The sequence below is a fragment of the Excalfactoria chinensis genome, chromosome 5, assembly GCF_039878825.1.
Source record: "Excalfactoria chinensis isolate bCotChi1 chromosome 5, bCotChi1.hap2, whole genome shotgun sequence".
In the NCBI taxonomy this organism is placed as follows: Eukaryota; Metazoa; Chordata; class Aves; order Galliformes; family Phasianidae; genus Excalfactoria; species Excalfactoria chinensis.
The window spans coordinates 14,231,646-14,254,539 of NC_092829.1; the positions used below are offsets into that span (position 1 = coordinate 14,231,646).

The 22,894-nt window shown below is 40.8% G+C and overlaps 1 protein-coding gene across 2 annotated transcripts in view; it reads left to right on the forward strand.

Moving 5' to 3' along the window:
• ITPK1 (inositol-tetrakisphosphate 1-kinase) overlaps positions 1–22,894 on the forward strand; it is a 121,644-nt gene that overhangs the window by 61,739 nt on the left and 37,011 nt on the right. For both annotated transcript variants that reach the window (XM_072337376.1, XM_072337377.1), the window contains exons 4-5: positions 1,507–1,632; positions 9,124–9,241. In XM_072337376.1, the coding sequence (XP_072193477.1) occupies positions 1,507–1,632; positions 9,124–9,241 (244 nt within the window). The remainder of the gene's footprint in view (positions 1–1,506; positions 1,633–9,123; positions 9,242–22,894) is intronic.

The window sequence follows — 22,894 nt, forward strand, 5'->3', positions numbered from 1 at the left end:
GAGATGCTGAAAGAGAGGGGAAGTAGGAGGGCTCAAATTCCAGCTGATGACGAACAATGAATCAGTGTTTGTCTCAGCAGAGGGCCAGCAGAAATTTTGCACTCTACTTTCACTGACTTGTGATTGGGTCCAATACTCCACTTGAAAAGGCCCCTTTTTTTCCCTTCCAAGGTTGGTTTGTTTTTTGTTTTATTTTGTGTTTTGTTGTTTTTTTTTCCTTCCCTTTTTCTTTAACTTCTTTATCCTTGGTATATAAAAGGAAGGTGGAACGCTTCCAAATTCTGTGCAGCTCAGAAATATTTGCTTTCCACAGAGCAGCCCAGAACACAGAGAACTTGTTCTTGCAAACAGTTTGATCCTCCAATCCACAAAATGCTGGATCGAATTTTGAAGGTTTGCGTGGCTGAAATGTACCTGCTGCTCTTGCTGAGCCACTTAAGCATTCATTGAACGGCCCAGGAGCAGCTGCTCAAGCGTGCTGCCATTCCTGGATTGTTTTATTCACAAAGCAGGAGGCAGAGCGCTGTTACGGGGCCCTTTTTAACACTTTCTGGTTTGCCTGTGCAAATCTTGATAGGTGTATTTTGTTTACGTGCTCAGAATAATGTGCCCATTGGTTTTAGCTGGCACAGTCGTTGCAAGGAAGTTATCTTGCCCAGATGTCTTGTGTTTCTGGGAAACATTGTGCTGAAAATGCCTGCATGTGCCTTGAAGGCTGCTTCTATTCCTGGGTCAAGGCTGAAAGAGAGGACTGTTTTCTTGTATTTTAATGTTTTTCTGCAGATTGAGCTGCAACTGCCATAAGAACGCGGTGGGGTAACCAAACTCCAATACTTACTTGCTTCTCACTGTTTTTCAAAGTGGAAGTGTCCTGAAAATGGGTTAATTCGCTTTTTATTTTTTTTTTTTAATTTTTATTTTTTTTAGTCTTGGCAACTGGGAACCTTCTGACCCAGTTAAATGGATCCCTTGTTTCACCGTGTCCTTCCAGATGTGATAGGCAGATGGAAAAAAAAGCTCAGGAAAAGTAGTTGGGTCATCTGACATTTCTTTTAAGGCTATCATCTAATTTTCTGGAACTTTACTTGCAATAGATTCTCTCCTTCCCCATCCTAAGCTGCATTTCACTTCATTTTGTCTTGATTCTGCAGACACTTCTGTCTGCATTCAGTTGTCTTTCTGCACTGCTCTGAGGAATTGAAATACAGGTTCAGCACAGCCACCCTCAGCTCATGGCCCACTAAGCATCCCCTTCGGCTCTGTTTGTCCTTGCCTGTATGTCAGCTTTGCATATGGGGAGTCTCTGCTGCTCACATGAAGGAGGAGGCTGTTGCTCTCCTCCGAAGACATGCTTTATTTTCTAGTTGCATTAGGATCTACGTGAGTGTGTGTGATGGCATCACCTTGGGCAGTTAGCCTCACATCTTCCATGTACTGATACTGAGAATTCATTGTCCATATACTGTTACATATACTGAGAAGTTTTCTCTTGTGTTTTTTTTTCAGCTTGATCTCACCAAACCCATTGAAGACCAGGGCCCTTTGGATGTGATCATACATAAACTGACAGATGTCATCCTCGAAGCAGACCAGAATGACAGCCAGTCACTGGAGTTGGTACAGAGGTTCCAGGTATGTGGTTCTTCCGTTGCCCTACTGCATTTCAAGCAAGAGGATGGTCCTGATGCAGCAAATTCAATCTGTTCTCTGCGCGGTTGGTGATGTTTGGTGAAAAGAGGTCTCTGGCACACTGCTGCTCAGCACTAGAGTCCAGAAAACACCATTTTGTTGTCTAAAATGAACTTTCACCTCTATGTTCTGCATTATAAGTTTAATAACAACTGGTTTCCCACCAAATGTTCACATGTCATTTCAAGAACACGAGTGTAGTCAACAAAGAACAGGTGCTTCCTATGTATCTCTGTCTCTCTATGACAGAAGGCACTAAAATAATTTGACCCAATCCTGTCCATTCTTCCCGCTTATTGGAATGCTAAATTCTGTAACATCAAGGCTAGTATTGGTATTTTCATCCTCTGATAGCATCCTGATTGGCTTTTTTTTCCATTTTTTTTCTCCCAAGTTAACATTTTTAAGTCAGAAATCTGCAGGGCACAGTGGGACAGAGAACTGTTTTCCCAGTTAATTCCTGTCATAGTTTGAATGATGCTGCATTTATCATTTTAAAAGGTGGTGTTTCTGATGGATAGTTTTGATCAAAGCCGTCATGTTCTTTCCTTTCTTCAGAGAGAAGTTGAGTAAGATATTTCCTGAAATGTATGAAATGTGCCTACGTCAGGTGCAAAAACAGTTCAGACAAATTCTGCAGTTTTCACAACTTTGCTGTCTTGAGAAATCATGCACTGTTATTAATGGAGAAAATATTCTCTTTGTTTTAGTAAGAAAACAACTCCCACCTGTCTGTTTTTCGGACTCACACAGGAGATACAGTTTGACTTGTGAGTCTGGCCCTCTGATAACAGTTCTCTGAAGAATATATGACTATTCATCACTGAGTACCTTGGTGGGCATCCACATCCCTCAGCACTTGAAATTTCAGATGCCCAAAGTAGGATATGAAGAGATGAACTTCAGGGACCTTCTGCTAAAGCTCACGGTTCTTTCCCTCTTTTCTACATTAACTAATTTGCCTTCATAATGGGCACATTGTATTGATGGGGAAAAATAATGCCCAAATTTCCCAAAGAGGGAAAAGGATTCATGTATTGAGTTGCTCACAGCTGTGTAAAACTTGTGAGATTCCTGATTCCTGATCCTTACTTTGTTGGTTACATTCCTGAAGGTCTCAGTTTGAGCAGGGATCAGAGAGCTCATCTCTGTGTAATGCTGTGCCAACTCCTTTGTCCCCTGCAGAACACGTTAATAGGGAATTTGTGCAAGCATTTGAGTACTGAGTGTAGCAATACAATTAGTATCTGAAACATGTTTCTTTTATTGCTGAGCAGGAAATCATCAGTGGTTATTGAATATTTTTATAAGAATTTCACCTAGTCAATTTACTGTATTTAATTACTGAAGATCGTAAAATGTTCCTTTTTCAAATATCTAAGTGGGGTATTAAGAAGCACTGCGAAGTATGGAGGACATATTTTCCTAAAGCTGCAGTTAACCACCCATGTGAAGTTCAGTATGAAATGGGGCAGAGCACTTCACAACAGGAGCCTTGGCTGAGAATTTAATGGGTTCTTTTTGGTGTGGCAGCTGCTGCCGGAATGGAATGCTCTTAGAGGTAAAACGACCTGCTAAAGCCAAATGCGTTGTCCTGATAAATTTCTTAAAGTACTCACAGTGTACCTTGATGTTATTCTGTGTATCTTTTTTAGTACTTCAATAAATTAGTCCGTTCTTTTTGTGTAGGTTAAGCATTGAAGCCTTGTTTTTAAACCTACTTAAGTTAGAAAATCTCAGTGAAAATGTTTTTTTTATCTAATGAGTCTGTGGGATAGATTCTGAGATTGGTGAGAGATAAGTGCTATACATTTATGTTTATTCTTTGGTTCAGAGACTTACTTTTTGTGTCTTTTTTGATAGCACATGCAAAACACTAATATCACCTGAAAAGAGACGCAACGGCCTAAGAACAGCAAGCATTCCCTTACAAAAGTACTAAAACAAAACTGCAGCTACAAGTCAGACACATAGCTCTCTCCACACTTAGGTCCTAAAATGCCTTTCTATGCTTCAACTTACCGACCTCTGTTCATAAACTGAAGTCTGTTTCTTGTAAAGGACACTGTAATTTTGATCAATATTCAAGTAAATAGCAGTATTCAGGCAAAAATAGTGCTGTGGTCCTATGAAGATAATTAGCAGTGGGCTATTGGGAAGCTGAATGTTTTTTATTCTGATAATACCGGGAATTTGGATTCTGTGTCAGGTGTTGTAGAAAGTAAATTCATTGCATACATACCTGGGTTGTATGCAACATGTGTGTCAGAACAACCTGAAGGTGTCTGCAGATCTGTTGATCACTGGAAAATCTCTCTCCCCAAAATTACATACTTTCTGTATCTTTTTTTCCCCCAAGTGCAAGTATTGCAGACAGATGGAAGCAAGGATAAGGTCTGAGTATGTCAGATGCTGAAGAAATAGTTCGTTGTCGCCTGACATAATGGGTTGATACAGTTGAACTTGTTCAGTGAACAGTTGAACTGTATAAGGAAATAAATTTGGGTGACAAGTACCCTATGGATAGAGAGAATTGTCTTGTACCAGTCTCCTCTACAGGTGATTTGTGTTTGTGCATTAAGGGCTCCTCTAACCTTTCATCTTCGTTTCATATCACTGGTGATGATGACATTAGTCTGTTTTGGACACTTTGCCTAATTCCAGTTTAGCATTGCTGTGCTTGCAATGGCAAGTTTTGGCTAAGCATGCTCTAGAATGGCTGCTGCAGGGCTGCAGTAAGAAACTTGCATTGTTCTTACAAACTGCTTGGATACAGCTGGCCTTCAAGGGCTTCGAAGTTAGCAGTATTTAATTTAACCACAAATGACAATAATAAAAAAGCCAAGAACATTAGAGCAGAACTTGATGTTCTTTCTTCTGTCTCTGTCATTAGTCCTTGGTTGTTCAGTAAACAGTTATCTAGTATATTTATTTATTGAGAATGCCATCTTCCTGCAAAGGAGTGTAATGTAATACCTAGAGAATTAGAAAGGAATTCTGGGATGTATGTTCAGTCCACAGTTTCACTGTGTGATCTAAATCATCCCATTAGCTTCCCCAAGTCATAAATTCAAGAAAATGTTATTAACTCCTTTTTGAGATTAATGAAGAGCTGATAGTGCGAATAGTGTGTTCCCTTATTGCTGAACTTGATCTGACTAAATCTGTCTACAATTCGATATGCTAATTATCCTGCTATGGAACATAAATTTAACATTGAGATGAAACCTGGCATTTGGCTTATTGTTGGCTCCGTGAAGCAGTCTTTCAGGAAGCAGAAAGCAAGGGCTCCTTGACCACAGAAGGAGGAACAGTTGCCAGGCTGCATTTCTGACCTTTGGAAGAATAACTTGTTTCAGAGCTGTACTGTAGAAGCCTTGACCATTTCTTCTGCAAAAGCTTAGGAGGAAGCTGGGTCTGTGTGCCTGCTCTCTGCGGGCTGTGACACACACTTGCAGTCTGATGCTGAGCGTTAGCAGACTGGGAAGCCTCTTTGCATGCCAGTTTTGTCTTGATGTTTAATGACTGTTCTCAATTGCACCATAAAAAATTATTGTTACAGCAGACTCTCAAAATGGTGAGGAGGAGCTGTCTGCTGCTTATAATGGACTTTTAACTGGAGAAGACCTTTTGGACTGAGCCTTCTGAGGTCTTTGTGCTATTTGGATGTGGTCTGGACAACAGTTCCTCCAGAGAGCATTGGCAGCTGCTTAGTGAACTCCTCCAAAGCCAAAATGAAGACCATGTGCAGCACCTACTGATTTGTGTGAAGGACAAACAGAGAAATTTTTCCATTTGCTTCTCAAGATACATCGGCGCTTACATTAGAGAATGTGGAGTCTCCTTTCCTACCTGCAACAACACTGGGCTGAGCTGATTGGATATAATTTATTTGTCATATAATAAAACAAACAAACAAACAAAAAATCACAGGGCATCACAACATTTAAGTCCGTTGCATTTCCTTTTTGTCCAGAGGAACATGGGAGAGAAGGCAGGTGTGAAGGGTACCCCAGGTACCCTTTCACTTGCTGCTGTTCTAGTTCCTGTCATCCTGGTAAGAAAGAGAAGCAAGCTACGCCAGTTCCTGCCCCCCCATATACAACTTATGGCTTTGAAAGTCAAATATGTTTGGCTGGTATAAGCCACCGCTGACTAGGAAAGTTTGTTAAGCTCTGATTTTAGCAAAATACTCTCCGAATAGCTAGCTGCCTGTCATAGCTATACAGGGGCTTGTGTAGCTTTATTCATTGCAGCTCCTTCTGTCTGTTCCATTCAAACTGATGGCCTTAAGTGATGGGAAATCAATAGGATTGTTAATTTGTCTTTCAGAGCTTCTTTGAGCAGTTTCTCTTTGCATCAGCCTTCTTGAAAAGATGCCACAAATAGTTTTATTCCTAGGCCTGTGCAGTCAGGTTGATGAAAATTGAAAACGTTCCTCATTCTGCACTTCATCCTCCCCACCACCACCCATGTTTTACTTCTGGATCTCCTACTCTGAAGCTGTCTAGGAAGAGCTCTGCTGGCTCTGCTTGGAAATGGGACGAAGGGAAATGAGGGAAATGTTTTGGAAGGTGAGAAGTTAGGCTTTGTTCATGCTGCACTGATTGCTTTCGTCAGATTTCTCACTTTCAAAAAGGTGATTTGGGTCCATATTCATGGAGATGAGGAGGTGATGCTGTGGGTTTTTCATGTTTTTTGGTATATGTTTTTCTTCTTAACATACTGTCCCATTCCGTTCCTAGTTACCAGCTTTATACTCTGAAAATACTTACAAGTTTCAAATTTCTTTTTACATGTTCTGCTGAAAAGGGCAAGTGAAAAATCAAAGGAAACATTCATAGCTCAGTAGTTTTTTCCTTACTGGTGGGACAGGATAAGATACAATAGTTAAAATAGTCTATTTGCACATGAATTTACAGGCCAGTGCCTGTGTTCCTCCCATCTGAAAAGTAATCTCTCTTACACTGGTGTTGGAAGAGCCTTATAGCAAGGCAAAATTAACTAAAAATCTCTCATCCAAGAGCCAACTGGAGTGGGAGAGCTTCCCGAGGATGGGTATTTCCGGAGAACCCGGAAAGCTGAGAGCTCAGAAATTTGCCTTCAGTTGTAGCACAAATAGAAGAACAGATGAAGTGTCTGCCCACTGCTCCGAGCTGCCGCCAGCATCCTTCCCAACCACTGCAGGGATCTCATAGGCTTAAAAAGACAGACAGTTTTGGGTTCAGTATTTACTGAAGCTCCACTTTGCCTATAGCTTTCCTTCTGGAAGGTGTCCATGCACAGAGGGCACCACAGCCCAAGACAACTGAAAGGCCTTTTATATTTTAACTCTGAATCCGATTCAAGGTCATTAGATGAGTTTTGTTTCTGTCTCTACATGTTTTCCCCTTGGAAAAAAAATCCATTTGTCGTTATAAGCAGTTATCTCCATGTTTCTATACACAGGAAAACACAAATCCAAACGCTATCACTGTTTCATGTGATGACATTTTTATATGCAGATTTTGTTTAACATTAAACAAAGGGTCATTGAAGTTTTATTACTTAGTAATAAAGTCAAGTAAATGAGTCAGTGAGTATTTCTTATCATCTAATGACCTAATATTTGCAGTAGATACTGTATCAACTTTCTGTTAAAATATTAAAATTCTTTTTAAAAGTTGCCTTTTTGGGTAAAATGGCAATCAGTTGTATTCTCGTCTGTGTGTATGCTGCTCAAGAAGGGCTTTTTAAAAGACTGGGCTATATCCAGAGGTATTTAATAGGAACATGAAATACTTCGTGTCCCTTTGATTTCAAGTGTCACTGCTGGCCTTCTGCCAGTAGCAGGGCTGGTATACAGAGCATTACTGAATACCAAGCCTGGAATACAAACAAAGGAAGATATGCTAAAAGTCCTGTGTTTTTTGTTTTTTGGTTTTTTTTTTCTTTTCTTCTTGTTTGCATTTATTGTATCAAAGATTAGAAAGAGGAAAACATAAACATTGTCTGGGTCAAGCTGAACTGCAGCACAGGGACAGAGCCTTTTAAAAGTACTTCAGGAAAGTCTAAATACCAGTCATTGGTAAATCCGACAAAGGAAAGCATGGAATTGTTTTGTTGGAATGACCAAAGGAGAATTGAATGGTGAAGGTTAGCAGGTTGTGCTCTCCTGAAAGCTTTCTTTTGGATTCAGGCATTCTCCTTTTTCAGCTGTTCCATTTTCAAGTTCATATTGAAGCATTGCCTGGTGTAGAATTGCCTCAGGATCAGACCTTCATTCCTGTTAAACTTTATTATGCTGAGTCAAGCTTAGTTCTTGGATCATCTTCTAATATGATTTAGAGCTATTATCATTATAAATGAAGCGCCTTGGAGTTCCTTATGGAAAGCACTGAAAAAACAGAGCTCCTACTAGAAATACACTGGTTAATTTGAGCCAAACTAGTGTGGACTATACCTGAGTGCAGAGCAGTGAGAGTAGTCATTAACAGCAAGAGACCATCAGGTGGATTTGGAAGCTGCACAAGGAATGGAGAGAGCCAAAAATAACTTCCTCCTTGTAGGGCAGTGAAGGAGATGGAAGCCAAAGGGAAGAGGAATGTATATGTGAGGTGAGTGATCAGTACGTGCAGAGTGGGCCTAGATGGGCATATATGGAGCTTGAGCTCAACATGGAACCAGCGTGGTCAGGGTGGAACGGCCATCACCACATTACCAAAGGAAGAACTGATGCACCATGAGAAGCACTGGATGTGTGGCACTTGCAGGAGCAGTTACCATGTGCTTATATGAACAAATTTAAATAAATGAATGGAAATGTGAAATGGCTTTTGGAAGCTGGATTAAAGACAGACAGATGCTAGCTTTGGAGGTGTTTGTCCTAGTTTGGATGAAGTAAGACGGATTCTTGTTTATCCATTTACTTTAATTCCAGCCCTTATTAACCAGCTCTCAACACAGCATTCAGAACAGCTAGAGGACAGTTTTAATAGCAGCATTAGGGATCCCAGATGTAGTTCTGAGCTTAGCCCAGGCAGTTTTGATGTTCATGTGTAGTAATTCAGTGCAGGACTGACCCCAAGATAGCAGTGTGTCATCTTTCTTCTTCTAATTGCTTTTCTCTGCCCTGCTCACAGCTGTTATTGTGGCACTTTGCCACTGGCTCATTTCTGAGTTGATGGGGTTGCAGCACAGGTTTCACTGCTGATGGTGAGTCCACAGGAGGAATGTGCCATCCTGAAGCAGTTAGCTGTCACATTTATTTCTGTTTCAAATGTCAGCATCAAGTCTGTCTCGTCACATTGCCAGTATCTGCCTGCCTCCTGTAAAAAAAAAGGTTGGATGTCGACTGAGGTTTTAAACTTTGTTCTCTTTCCCAACTCACTATTTTCTACACTCTTCAACCAACCTAATGCCTTTTACTTTTTTTCCTTCATATTTGTTTTGCAGGAGTATATTGATGCTCATCCAGAAACCATTATCCTGGACCCGCTTCCAGCTATTCGTACACTACTGGACCGATCCAAGTCTTATGAGCTCATTCGACAAATAGAGGCATACATGCAAGGTAGGCCAGTCACCTGCTGTCCCAGAAGGCTTTCTGTTGTGATTTGTAGGGAAGGAAGCAGCTGGCTTCTGGAGATTGGCTGTGAGGTTTCCAATAAAGGCTTTGGGCCCGTCTAATTCTCTCTCTCCGTGGGAGCACAAATACTGAAGGATTGTGGTGTCCCAGCATTGCACTCTGGACCCCAATGCTCATCTCTTTCAAAGCATGTGAAGGAGGTTTGCGTCTGGTTAAAAATATGATGTGGACTTAATGGGGACTGTCTTTACTATAGTGCTCACAGAAATCTTCAGTAAAATGTTTTCCTGTGCATGCTGGTAAATTGAGATGTCTCTACAAACTTAACAGCCTGTCATAAGAATCCTGAGGCTTGAATTGTGAGATTTGTGGAAGAGGAAATACATGTTTTTAAATAACTGAAAAAAATTAAATTGTTAATAGAGCTAAGATGATTGAGAAATGCTGGAAGTGTATTGCACAAATTAACTGCTAGGAAGAAGCATAAATGCCCTACTAGTGTTGGCATGCTAACTGACATACACTGTTGCCTTTAATTGGACTGGATTGGATTGAATTCCTGTATTTGGAAGTCCTGCTTCTTAAATTTGAATAATTCTAATATCTTACTGTGTTAACTGTTCGGTTAAGTTAGTCTTTCGTTCCCATTTTACTTCTTTCATTGCCATTTTCTTGGCTTTTCTGAGTAGTTTTTGAGAAGCTGTAGAAGTAAAACTGTTCCTTACATTAGATGACTACGTTGCAGGGAAATTGCATTTTTGAACTATGTCCTAATGTGGCATTACTGCAATTTTCTTTATGATTGTGTTATTACTATTTCATGGGCGCAAAGAAACTCATCAATTTGCATTATTATAATTTGGGGTTTTATTGATATAATGTTTGCATCCGACCTGCCTGGCCCCATCAGAAGTGTCTTTAGGAGCCTCGCAAATATGTAAAATGAAGACTAATAGCAGCTGTCTCCCATGTGCTTTACAAGAAAATGTTCAATTAGTTTAAAAGGATTTTGTTTTGAAGTGATTATTGCTGTATGTGAATGGGAAGGAGTTACTGAGGGAAATCTGTGCTATGAAGATGTGGTTGTTTTTTTGTTTGTTTGTTTGTTTTCCTAGCAGCAGAGAGATTCGGGGTTTTGTTGTTGTTGTTGTTTTCCTTAAATTGTTATTGATATTACTGTCCTTATTTTCTCTATGGTAATATCATGCTCAGGAGAGCATCCTGTTTTTGCAAGGAGTTTGTATCGTACGCATTTCAGCCTCCACTGGTCAAACTGAGAGGGGAAAAAGAAAAGAGAGGGAAAACTACTAAGGAAGAAGAAGGAAAAAATCGATTTTTATTCAGTTAAACTGACAGCTTCCAAAAAAAAACTGTTAATAAAATTGAGGAATGAGGCAGGAAAAAGCCTCACCTGTTTTCACAGGCTGTTCTAGTGTTAGGTGAGCTGTGCCCCCAGATCTCCCAGGTATAGCTCAGCTTATTTCTTTCTCACTGTCAGAAAGATTATGGCAGAGACCTTGAACCACCTTTGTGTTGAGCAGGGAAAATCTCAAAAGAGCTGAATAACTGGCTGACTTCTTGTTCTGGCCCAAGCAGACCAGTTTCTGTATTCCCACATGTAATCATTTGCAGTAAGGGAGACCAAAATAGCTGCATCCCTCTAGACAGCGTGGTGGGATTTTTCCCCTCCTAATTTTCACCTGCTAAACTGTGTTTTCTGCTCTGCAGCTGTCATGAAATATCCCAAGGCACTGAGCACTTAGGAAGCTCAAACAAGAAGTAATACATCTGTAAATAGCATAAAGTCTTTGAAGTCAACCTCTTTAATCAGAGGTTTTATACCAGTTAGAGGGAGGATGAACACATGTTCTGGTCACTTGCCTGCATCTTCAAAGATGTCAGATGTTGCTGAGGTGACCACGTTCTGTAGCAGTAGGGCCTGGTGTTAGATAAACAGCTTGATTGCATAGGTAATTATCATTCAGATATCCAGGTTAATGCCTTTTAACGGTGAATTCTCCATATGGCATGATAAAAGGAATCGCTCTATGAAGTGCCTAAAACTGGCACCTGGACATTGTTAAGCTTTCTGAAAGTCCTGCAGGATGTTCTTTATGAAGCCAACTGTGTGACTGAAAAGCATTTTGATCCAGCCCCATGAGAACATGTTGGAACAGGCATTTTGTCTCTGCTGCTGCAGTCTGTCACTAGTAAAGGGACTGAGTTGGAGTAGGACTGTAGGTAGGCAAGAGTTACTCATGCAGTTTGGTGTGAAGCACAGAGTTAAACCTGAACTTCCAGGTCATAGGCTGACAATGTAAGCACTCAGTCCTTACAGGAGTACGGGGTTCACAGAGTCATAAACGTTGGAAAGGACTTCTGAAAATTGCCTAATCCATCCCCTGCTCAGAGCAGGATCCTCAGGTTCCTTCTGAGCATCCTTTTGCATGCTGTGTATCTGCATGATGGAGGCTGTGCGGCCCTTCTGGGCAACCTACTCCAGGATTACCTTGAACCAAGCACGCTAGCATGTAGCTAACAGGGGGTAAAGTGACTTGCAGAAATCCCATTTTTTTTTCAGTTCAGATAGTAGTATCTCCTTTGGAAGGAAATGGAGCACTCTTCTAAAAATACGCATACATTTGTGTACAGCTATTTTAGCATTAGTTTTAGTGGTTTCTTTTTTGGAAGAAATAGCCTGATCAGGGCTGAGACTTCCTCCTTTTTTCCTGTTCTCTCTTATTTTGAGTGCAGGGGCAGAGAGAGTCATTCTGAAAACATCACTTCTAAGTCTTTTGGAAAGTTTGCATTCTCTTCTCGTGTCCTACATAGCTGGCAGGTCTATCTTGAAATAAATCACTGAAGAGACTTTTGGTATGGCAGTTGAGTTGTCTTGGCAGTTACATTGCTTTGTTTACTTATCTGTGAAGAATGGCTTCTGATATCAAAGTGCTCCAGAACAGATTCTGTAACGTCTGGTGAAAGATTAGGGACGTTATTTAACAGAAATTTCACTTTTGCAGTGTAGCATGTGGTGGGAGCTGGGTCAGCCTTTTTGAAGCTTCTGTCTCATGAAAGATAACTAGATTCTCTGATGTGGTGTTGAAAAGCTGTAGTCTTACAGCCTCAGAGTTCAAGATCTGACTTTTTAAATCACACTTACGGTGATAGCAGATAATCACTGTGAGTTGGCTTGGCAATGAAGTCTTTTTATTTTGAAGATGAAAAGCTTTTAACATTCCTGATACATATTACACATAATAATCTGAACAAAAGGCATTAAGATCGAAACTGTGACCTATGTGCTACACTAGGTGTTCTATCTAGCACCACGATCTGGGACTACAGGTTTTCTGCTGGCATGATCTGGGGACCCTTGTGCATCTCCTCCTGACCATATCTGCCTATCTTTTCCCTATCGATGCCATGTTTTTCCATGCAGAAACTTCTTTTCTAAATACACATGCATACAACTCTTCCATACTTAGTTTCTGATGCCAAGCATCATCTGATATGTGTTATTCAAAATCATAGTCTGTTGATGAGGAGAAAACTGGGTTCTTGTAGGTCAGCAGCAAAGCAAGTAGTCTGACTTTCCATTTTGGAAGTCATGGGGGATGAATACTTCTGGAGTGGTGCATACTCAGAACTTCTCAAAATTAGGCCACCCAGTTAAAGTGCCTGAAAATAGCTTTGTGTACATAGTTCTGTGCATTCACCTTTGGAAACTCTGGTCACTGTAGTCTGTGGCCTACTTTAGTTAGCAATTCTGGTTGGACAGGAGGGAGCAGAATATTCACATAGGTCAACTTTAGGAACTTTCCTCTATATTTGAAGCTCATAGTAAGTTGAAATGGAATATCTGTTTTTAATGCAGAGGTGCTAAATCACCCACCTGGAACTCACTTGTTCGTTTGAAAACATCACTAAAGCCTCTGAGTTGAGGGCTGATGTTAGCTACTGCAATAACCACGTTCAGGAAGCAAAAATCTTTGTTCATTTTCTCCCAAGAGCACATGCAAACTGATGTCTCATCACCTCACTCTGAGGGTGGTACATGTTCATGCGCTGTGTTTTAATTTGTCTGAAAATTAGAGTACAAGTGTGGAGGGAAGTAATTGGAATGAAATTAATATTCTCTGAAAGGACCTTTCCAAAGAGCCTCAGCGCACAGCAGCAATCTGCGTGACAGCACTGTGTACTCTGGCTGTCAGCACTTTTGTTACATCTCAGCCCTGCTGCACCAAACTGGAAAGACACTGGGACTTTTGACCCAAGGAGGTGTCAGCTGACATCCTTCTCATAAAAGCTCATTCTTTCATGTTGGAGGTGGCTGACAGAGACAGGGGCATGTTGGTGTTAAAATAAACAAGGCCTGACTTTGAAATTTAAAGTGGACAGCTGCTTCCAAAGAACTAATCCTACCCTGAGATGTAGCAGGAAGAGAAAGGGAAGCGAGAAAGGGAAGCCACAAAGGGAACCTGAAATCTCATCTCTTGTACAGTTGCTTGCTGTTGCTGAGGTAGAAAGAGTAAGAACAAGAGTATTAAGTCAGGAGGAAGAGTGGTAGTGTTAGAAGTGGCTGTTGCATCCTGTTGTAGCCTGTTTGCTGGTCAGGGTACACTTAGAATATGTCTTAGAACCAGTGACCAGTGATGTTTGTAAAGATATAAGCAATTGAAGCTCTGTACACCAGGAATGAACCACTGATTCTTAAATCAGAGTGAAATAGACAGAATAGTAGAAATTGTACGTATCCCAAATGGCGCGGGTTGGCCAAGTTGCTCTGGCTGCCTTCAAGTCATCTGGTCTGCTGGAGTCCTTTGAAGTTGTCAGCTGAAGGTTGGTTAGGTGGATTTTGCATTTAGACAACTTTCCATTAAAAAAATCACTCCTTTGAGAGCTGACATTAAGTAAACTGAAACAAGTGCAACACAGAGACCAAAGACAGAGAGATAAACAAACTGCTTCCAGTGTGGCAAGCCAAATGTCCCATACTGGCGCTGTTCCAGGGCATTTATTAACCAGTCTGGAAAAGGCAGACGAACACAGGGCTGAAAATTTTTCAGATCAATCCAAATTGCTTAGTTTTTTCCAAGCAGTGGGAGACAAGAATATCAGATGGGTCTAACAGAAGTTAAGTGGAGAGTCAGTGTGATGATAGATCAAATTTATTGCAGTCTCCTGGGCCCATAAAGAAATAATACGAACTGTCACACATTGTTAACTTCTAAATTGACTCGCTGCTCAGGAAAGACCTCAGCATCAAAGTGGATACTCACTGGAAACTTCTGCCCCCTCTGCTTCAGTGGTCAAAGAGAACACGCCAGCAGAACCAAACAAAAATCTTACGGTGGACAAAAATAACATTAAAGATACTGAGCATACAGTTATGGAAACAAAGTACTTTATCAACACAAAAGTCTGTTTTCAGTTCTCCTTCCCTGAATTCAAAAATATGTGTTGGAAATCATACAAATGCTGGGGAAAAGAGGCATGGTCAGGGCCAAGAGATAGCCATGCAAGGGGAGACTGAGATGAAGCCGGGGCTGTCAGAGATGGAATAGAACCTGAGCAAACAAACTATGAATAAATAAAAAAGGAGAAATGTTCTCCTTTTTCCTACCATGTCATGATAGAGTTCCACAGGATATCTGTGCAAAAGATCAACTGTGAGCATAGCTGGATTGAAAACAATGGGAAATGTTCACAGTTGTGTTTAGAAGACTTACAAACCAGTGTGCTTTGAACTGCATGATAATGACTGGTAGGTGCTAGAGAGAAGTTTGATTTATGAACTCTGAATTCCATAACTTGAGATATTTTCAGAGCCAATATATTCACACATTTTCTCTGGTCTGAAGCCCACTGCTGAAGAGCAGAAACTGAGATTACATGGTCTCAGCTTGACCTGTGGTCTCATGCAGTTTGATAATTCCTGTCTTCTGCTTCTCGCCTCCCATAAAGTAGGAGTGCCTGAAACCATGCTGATGATTAAAAACATTTCTTAGTTCGACATATATTTTAAACCTAGTGCAAGCAGTAGTATTTTAACAATCTTACTGCCTTGCAAATAAAGTCTTAGGATTTCATATTACTTAGTCTTGGGATTTTAAAAGGGAAATTCAATTACAGCCTTATCTGCTAAAGTGTTATTTCTTCAGAAATACAGCTTGATGATGTTTTCATGACTGTTTTTCTTCTGTAGTCCACACTAAGCTCTGTGGAGTGTGGCAGAGTGTGTGCATAGGCAGAACTATGGCACAGCTGAGGAGATACTCATAATATACACCAGGAACTCAGCATCACTGAACACTCTTGAAGGAGTTTGTAGATTACCTCTTTTCTACTGGAGGATCAAAGAGATCTTCCTCCAGGTCACAGCTTTGCTTTGCCTGGGACAGGTCATTGCTTACAATGCTGGGACCTTTCAGTGACTTTCAAAACATCTTGTTTAATTTTTTCCCATGTTGCCTGGCACAATCATGAGGAAATTGACAAGCTGCAAAATGCATCTCCCATGTAAGTATGAGAATGAACAAACAGGTAGCACTCCACAAGTCTCACCCTCCTAGTTGCCTTAAGAAGCCTGGTCCACCATCAGAATAGTTGCTGCTTTTTGCCCACGCTGCGGCACAGCTGCCAGCTTATTTCACGTCTCCTGTGCTAAGGAGGGAAGTGAGATTTCAGCTGTTACTGAGCTTGTTAGCTTCAGATGCGGCATTGGGATTCCTGTGTGGGGGAGTGTTCATGTTCCAGCTCCTTCTTTACCAGCTTGAGGATGTTATGGGGGTGTTTGCTCTGTCAGACTGAGTCTCAGTGAGCCGCCAGCAGTGAAATCCACCCTGCAGAGATGCCAAATGTCAGCAGCGCAGACATCTACCCACCACTAATGAAGCTTACTGATGAATAGTTAGCTTCATGACAGCCTGTGTGCAGCGTTGTCATCAAGGCATGTGTTATGGGAATCTCTGAACCTGCATGGCAGTTTTGGGAATTGTAAGCTAGTGCATGCAGTTTTGTTGCAGCCAAATCTGTGGGATACCTGAGTTGTTTGAATAGTCCTGTTTGACTCACACAGTCCAGTGTTTCTGAAGAAATACCATGAGTAGAGCCTAGGGGCCTGGAGCCAGGTGTTCTTGATCTCTGCTGTTGAGATCCAGGGCTTTGTCTGCAATACTACTTATTTGTGATGCCTAAGATGCCAAACTTCCTTGTTTGCCAAGGAGCACCTGCTGAGAGTTAGTCAGCACTTGGGCAGACTTTTGGTGCACTATTTGAACACAGGGAGGAGAAGGTAAGCATGATAAGGGTTGTGGTCACTAGACTGCTGTAGCACAAAGACAAACTAGTGGAGGAGTTGCGATTTGGGATGCAGTGAGCTGTAGTCTGTCTGCACCTGTTCGTGTGGGCATGGTGCAGCAGGAGCAAATATTTCTTCCCTGGGAGAGAAATCTGTGGAATGAGTTTGTCACTTGCTTCAGAAGGGTGAGGCAGTTGAGTGATGCATTCCTGAATCAGCAGGTTCCTCTTGCCCTGTGGCATTAGTTAGGCAACCGCATATTAAATCTAAAGCTATAAATTGTATAATTTGCATAAGATATTAGGCAGAGCAACACAGTGGGAGTGATGCTAATTGCTGATTTGGGAATCCTTACAAGAATTTGCTAGGAGATGAACTGCAGTTACTTCAGAATTAGGCAGTTAGTGCTGGTCTTCTAGAAGGACAAAAGTGTATCTTATGAACTGATTTCTTGTCCTGCATAGTTCACTGATGCAATTGCTGTTCCTGGGGGCAGTGCTTTTGCTCCCATGTAAGGAAATATTTTTTAAAAACCAAAAACTACACATACAAACAACAACAACAAAGCATTTAATTTTGGTAGAAAGCAGATACAGTTCAGGAGATGCACTTCCAGTAAGTAACCTAACCAGTTCAAGTGCAATTTCCTTGTGTTTTTCTGCAGGGAGATGAGTTGTTCTATTGTAAACTCCTTGCACTGTGTGGGCTTGGTCTAAGTTATCTTGCAGTTAAGCTAGATTGCAGTTGGGTTTTTGTTTGGGTGTTTTTTGCTGCCTTTGCAGCACGATTAGAAAGTTTAATTGCTGAAATCATGAGTTTTGACCAAGAATTTTCTAATCAGTCTTTAGGCTGCCACTTAGTTAAACTGTTAAGTCTTAAAAATGTGTTTATCTAGGTAGTAGAAGAGTTTAGGGACTACAGAATGCTGCATTAGCTAGTTTTGCATCGAGTGTTGTGTCTTCCAACACCTTCCACAATGTTTGTATGCATTCCTGTTTTAAGAGTTATTTATGAAATTCTGGCAATTCTGCAAACTTGGCGCTTCCTCTCAAGGTCTTGTACTGTGGGAAAGTGACTATCTTAGGTACCAGAGCTGATGGTGAGTACTCCTGTTTTTCAGTATTTTGAAATAAAATAATTTTAGAAGAAAGCATATCTATTTCATTTGCACTGAAAAAAAAAATATTTATAGTTAACCTAGAAGTAGTGATGGAAGGGTTTGGCATTTTTGAGATTCCAGAGTTTGGAGAAGAAAAAAAAGAAAGGAAAATCTCCTCTCTTTCTCTTTCCTTCCTTGTTCTGTAATCCTGGCCCAAGAGTCCTCGGGAGAAAGGTGATGTGTTTTGGACACCTCTGAGGCGAGGGCAAAGGAGCTTGGCTTTATGTTTCATGGCAAAGCATCTTGCTTCAGACCTATGATACAAGTGTGGGCCCTGTTGTAAGCATTTTGACATGTCTTTTGTTCTGAACTTAGCCATTAAAGACCTACTATAGCAGTAATCTAGTTATATAGTTAGATTTTTGTTAAAGTCACATTTAAAATGGTTTGGCTACATTAGGTGTGTTGCATTTTGATCCTACGAGCAAAAGACAGCTCTAACATGGATGTTCTTACATAACTTTCTGCGTGAGAGGGATAAACTGTACTAGATTAAAACACCCTTCCATCAGTGCAGGTGTTGGTGCAGGTGTTGGTAACCTTTCCAGGCGGTAATTGCACTTCTGGCAGCAGTTTCACTGTGGATGCAGTTCTCTACAAGTGCATGCTTGCCTGGAGCCAAGATCATGTAGTGCTTTGCCTCTTTACTCCTGTCTTCTCTTCAGACTGATTATTTTCAGAGGTATTCTGTGAATTATAGTAAAGACTCTGTGAAACGGGCTGAAGACATGTAGCCATTGAGTGGTTGGAGAAGCTTTTAAAATTGTTATCTATTAAATATCTAACCAAATAGCTGAAACAATAGCGTTGTCTATGCCAGAATGGCATATTTTGCTCCTTGTAGGCAACTGGGTGGAGAATCTTAGGTGGCTGATTTGTGAAGGTTTGTTTACCTGGACTGGTTCTGTGACCAGCTGCAGCAGCTACCTAAGCTATTTTTGCGGCACTGGTTTACCTGTGTTCTTACCCAGTGATGTGCTACCAGTTCACACGAGCCAACACAGGCAGTTGTTGGGCCAAGCAGTGGGTTGGATTGGGCAATTAATCCATTTTTCAAAACCATGTCTCCCCAGTCATTATTTGATTTTTACTCTGGGTTGGTTCCCTGGTGTGTTTTCCATCGTGGCCTCACAAATAGGTGTTCCATTACAACACAGTGGCAATATGTCAGGGCTTGAAAGCAAAAGCAAGCAAGTGGGGGGTCTGTGTTTGTGGAGTCTCAGTGAATGCAAGAGCAAATACAAGCAGAATTGCTGCTGAGCCCTTCTTAATGGTCAAGCTGGGAGAAGTCTCAGAAAGACAAGGGGAGCTGAGGGAAAAGAGTAGGGAGGTAAATGAAACAGCTTACACAAGTGGTACATACATGCTGAAGAGGCTTCTTCCTTCCCCATAAAATACAAAGAAGGAAGAACGAGACAGATTATATACACCAAAGTGTTCCTTTTTTAATTCTTCCTGTAAGGAAATTTGACGTTCTAGATTAGCTCAGTATCCTTGCTTATTAACACATGCAACATATCCAGACCTACCAAGTCCTGTCCTGCCTCTTGGTGGTGCTTCATCAGGCAATTCACTTTAGAAACATTAAGGTGAGCCAGTACAAAGAGCAAACAGATTCCCCTTCAACCTTACTTCACTTGCAGGGTGGCTCAAGAGTCCAGATAGTGAAATAGTTATGAGCCTCTTAACCTCCAAATTGATTCACAGTTTCACATACAAAAAAGGTACCATTGTAAGATATAAAGCATAAAGTTTATCTTCACTGGCCATTTTACCTTTTGTTGGAGCCTTGAATTTCAGCACAGAAAAAAAGAAACAGCTAATTGAGGCAGAGCTGGGGTTCAAAGTACATCAGGTAGTTACTGGATGGCAGTAACATCTAAATAAGCACACACATCTCTGAATCTGGAGCAGTTTCTTATCTTGACAATTTAACCTTTCATTTACCAAAAGAATTTTATCTTTAGAAAAAGAAATGTTCGTTGTTAACCCTAATCCCAAAATCATGTTTATTGTTTACTTCAATTTTAGTGATTTGAATGAGTTCTAAGCCAAGATATACCCCGTAAGCCTGAATATACCTATTTATCTTTGTATTTCTTAACCACTTCTTAGTAAATCACATCAAATCATTAGTGTTTGTTTAGTTACAGTGAAAGTAAAAGATTGCCTGAAAACTGAAGAGTTCAACTGCATTTCATGTTGAATTTAATGTGTTTAGTCATATGCAGCTGGTTTTGATCCATTTTCCTTCTGCACTCTCATGCACTCTCTTTCTTTTTGTGCAAAGATAATTTATTTTAATAACTTTCCATACCTGGTACAGGAAAATTCATTTTTCCTTTTGGAAAATTCACATGCACTGAATGTGCTTTGGGCTTTCTTTTTAATTTGAAGCCTAAACGTTAAATGGACTTTCTCGTGTTTTTTGACTGTTTTTTCATGTGGTTTTTGTTGTTTTAAAAACAACACCCCTCCCTCCCAAGCCAACAAACAATAGGACCAAATATTTTCAAGGTGTTTTCTGATTTAAGCACGTTGGTTTTGTGCTCCAGTGTCATGTGGCTTTTATACTGTGTGTGCCATGCAGTGCAGCTTCTAAAGTGCAAGGTTCTGATGCAGGCTGTAGGGCACGTGGTGTGGATCTAGGAATGTCACCGTCATTGGTTCCATTAGAGCAAGGGCAACATGTCAGGTAGGAAGGTTGTTAAATATAAATCCATAGAAGAGTTATACTGCGCTGGGACTTGCAAAGCTTGATCCTGTTCCAGGCTTTTCCAACAGCATCTGAGTAGATTTTCATCCCTCCAGTTCTTTCTTTCTTGGTTTCACACCACTATCCTTCAGTGGTCCCATTTGTTTAGTTTGAGGCTTTTTCAGGGCAGGCACTGCCTCTTGTCATGGGTTTAGTGCAGTCCTCAAAATATCAGCTTCCTACTGCAATGCAAATAATCATGTCAAGTTAGAAGATAGGAAACCTTCTACAATGTCCATATAGCTTTTAATTATTCCTGTGTACAGAGGAAACACTTTGCAACAGCCATCATTGAAAACTGAATGCTGCACTATGATCTGGTTCCTTTAAACATTCAGGTTTTGTCATTATTTTGAAGCCTGTGGTATCTGATGCTAAAAATACACTGTGCTGAGCTTCCCACGTGTAGGTAGTTACATAAATCTTGCCATAAATAATGCTTGTTCACCAGATTGTTATAGAAATGTCTCGACATGCAGTTCATAAGGGATTTGCTCAGAACAAACCAAAATTGAGTAGAAATAGATTAGAATATGAGCGTTCCAAGACCTATTTATATCCTTCTCTCTTTTATAGCATCATTTCAGTTGTTTTGCAGTCTGTTTTTGCTCTTTCTCCAATATACGGGCAAATCTAAAGAGGGCTATGGAACATCCTCCTTAGTACTTCAGTTGGCTGTGGAATGCTGAAGGGCTACTGGTGCACCTTTAACATTGTTCGCCTAAGCTAAATATCTTAGTTGTTCTGTTAGCATACGCATAGAGTTGAGTGCTTTAATCCTTCGTGGCTTGGTTGTTGTTTGTAACTGGGAGGGGAGAAGTAGATGGTTATAAGGTGGAATTCCTTGGGGAATTGCAAGGTCTGTGCTGCATGTAATCTTTCAAATTGAGGTATCTTGACTAAAACATAACAATATTGAGGTCACAGGTCCACGTGCATTTGAGCTTTAAAAAAAAAACAAACACACAGAAAGTAAAAGATTGGTGCAGAAGGGGGTTTCTCTGGACATTATGAACAATAATTACTAGAATATGAAATCTTCTGTTTAGGTATTATTGCATCGAAGCACAGATGCAGAGCTCACAGCAGTTCAGAAAACTGCAGTGCATAGAACAGCAGTGCTGGAGTGCAGCTGTGGGGGGTGAGAACCATCTCCCATGTATGGTGGTGGGATTTGATGTTTTTCATTCCTCCTGTCCCCAAAAAGGCCAGCCGATCTGCTTTCTGAGGCCCTTGTGCAGCCCTAGTTATGCTGGAGCACTGGAATGAGAAGGAATTTTTAGAAGCAGAGTAACTGCAGTGTTAAGTTTAGAGGTATCCCTTTTTGTTGGTGGATCCTCAGTCTCACTTCTGCGTTACCTGTGAGGTGAGAACTGTGGCGCATAGCCCCGCTTTGGGCTGCTCCTGCTATGGGAAGCAGTAAGAGGTAGTTTACTGTTTTACAAACTAGCAAATGAGAGATGAATGGAGTTATTCAGGGCATCCTGTTTCACCCTCAGCAGTTCTCATGCAGCTGATTTGATCTTAAGTAACATTTGTGGGTCAGCTCAGGGTTCATTGCTTTTAATTGTACTATGATGTTGCAGAAGGATTTCAGTTTTTCTGACCTTTTGTTCTTTCTCTGACAGTTGCCTGTTTTTTCATTCTGGGTGCATCATTATGGAGGTGAGATTAAACAGTGCTCCTTTTGGGAGGATACTCATGGATTTCCCTCAAAAAGGAAGTGGGGAACATGAGTGAATGAAGGCAGATTCATAGCAATAGGGAACTCAGGATGCATAATGGAGGTTGCATTAGTAATGAGAATAGATTGCTGGTCATAGAATCATCGAGGTTGGAACAGTCATAGCACTCAGTTTTTAAAGGGACGTGGCAAAAGAAGCCAGTAATTCCAATTCAATCACTTGTAAGTTTTGTGAAGTTGTATGAAACTCAGTTATTCAACAAATTATAGGTCTTACTGTCAGTGAATATGAACTACAGGGGGAACAGATAGTCAGACATCAGTATTTTACTGTCAGGATATAACGATAGCAGCTTTGTAGGAGAACAGAACAGGGAAAAAGACAACAAATGAAGATATTTTATCTGGTTTCTTTGGTATAAAATACCAAAATGATGAAGGAAGACACTTGGAGCAAATGAGCAGTTTTTGATTGTTTACTCTCAGGTGCAGGTATCAGCTCTGCAGGAAGCAGCTCTTCTCATACTGCAGCTCTCTTTTCACCCTGGTAAGAAGGAAAACATAATTACAGAACTTCTGCCCTCATTCAACAAAGGCGAGCATCAAACAAGGTTATTTGTTGGAGAATCGGAAGCCACCTGATTCCAGGTCATACGTGTGTATCGGACTAGGGCATGAGTTCCACTGGAGAGTGCTTATAGTTAGGAAAAAAACCCACAAACATGGAGTGTATTACA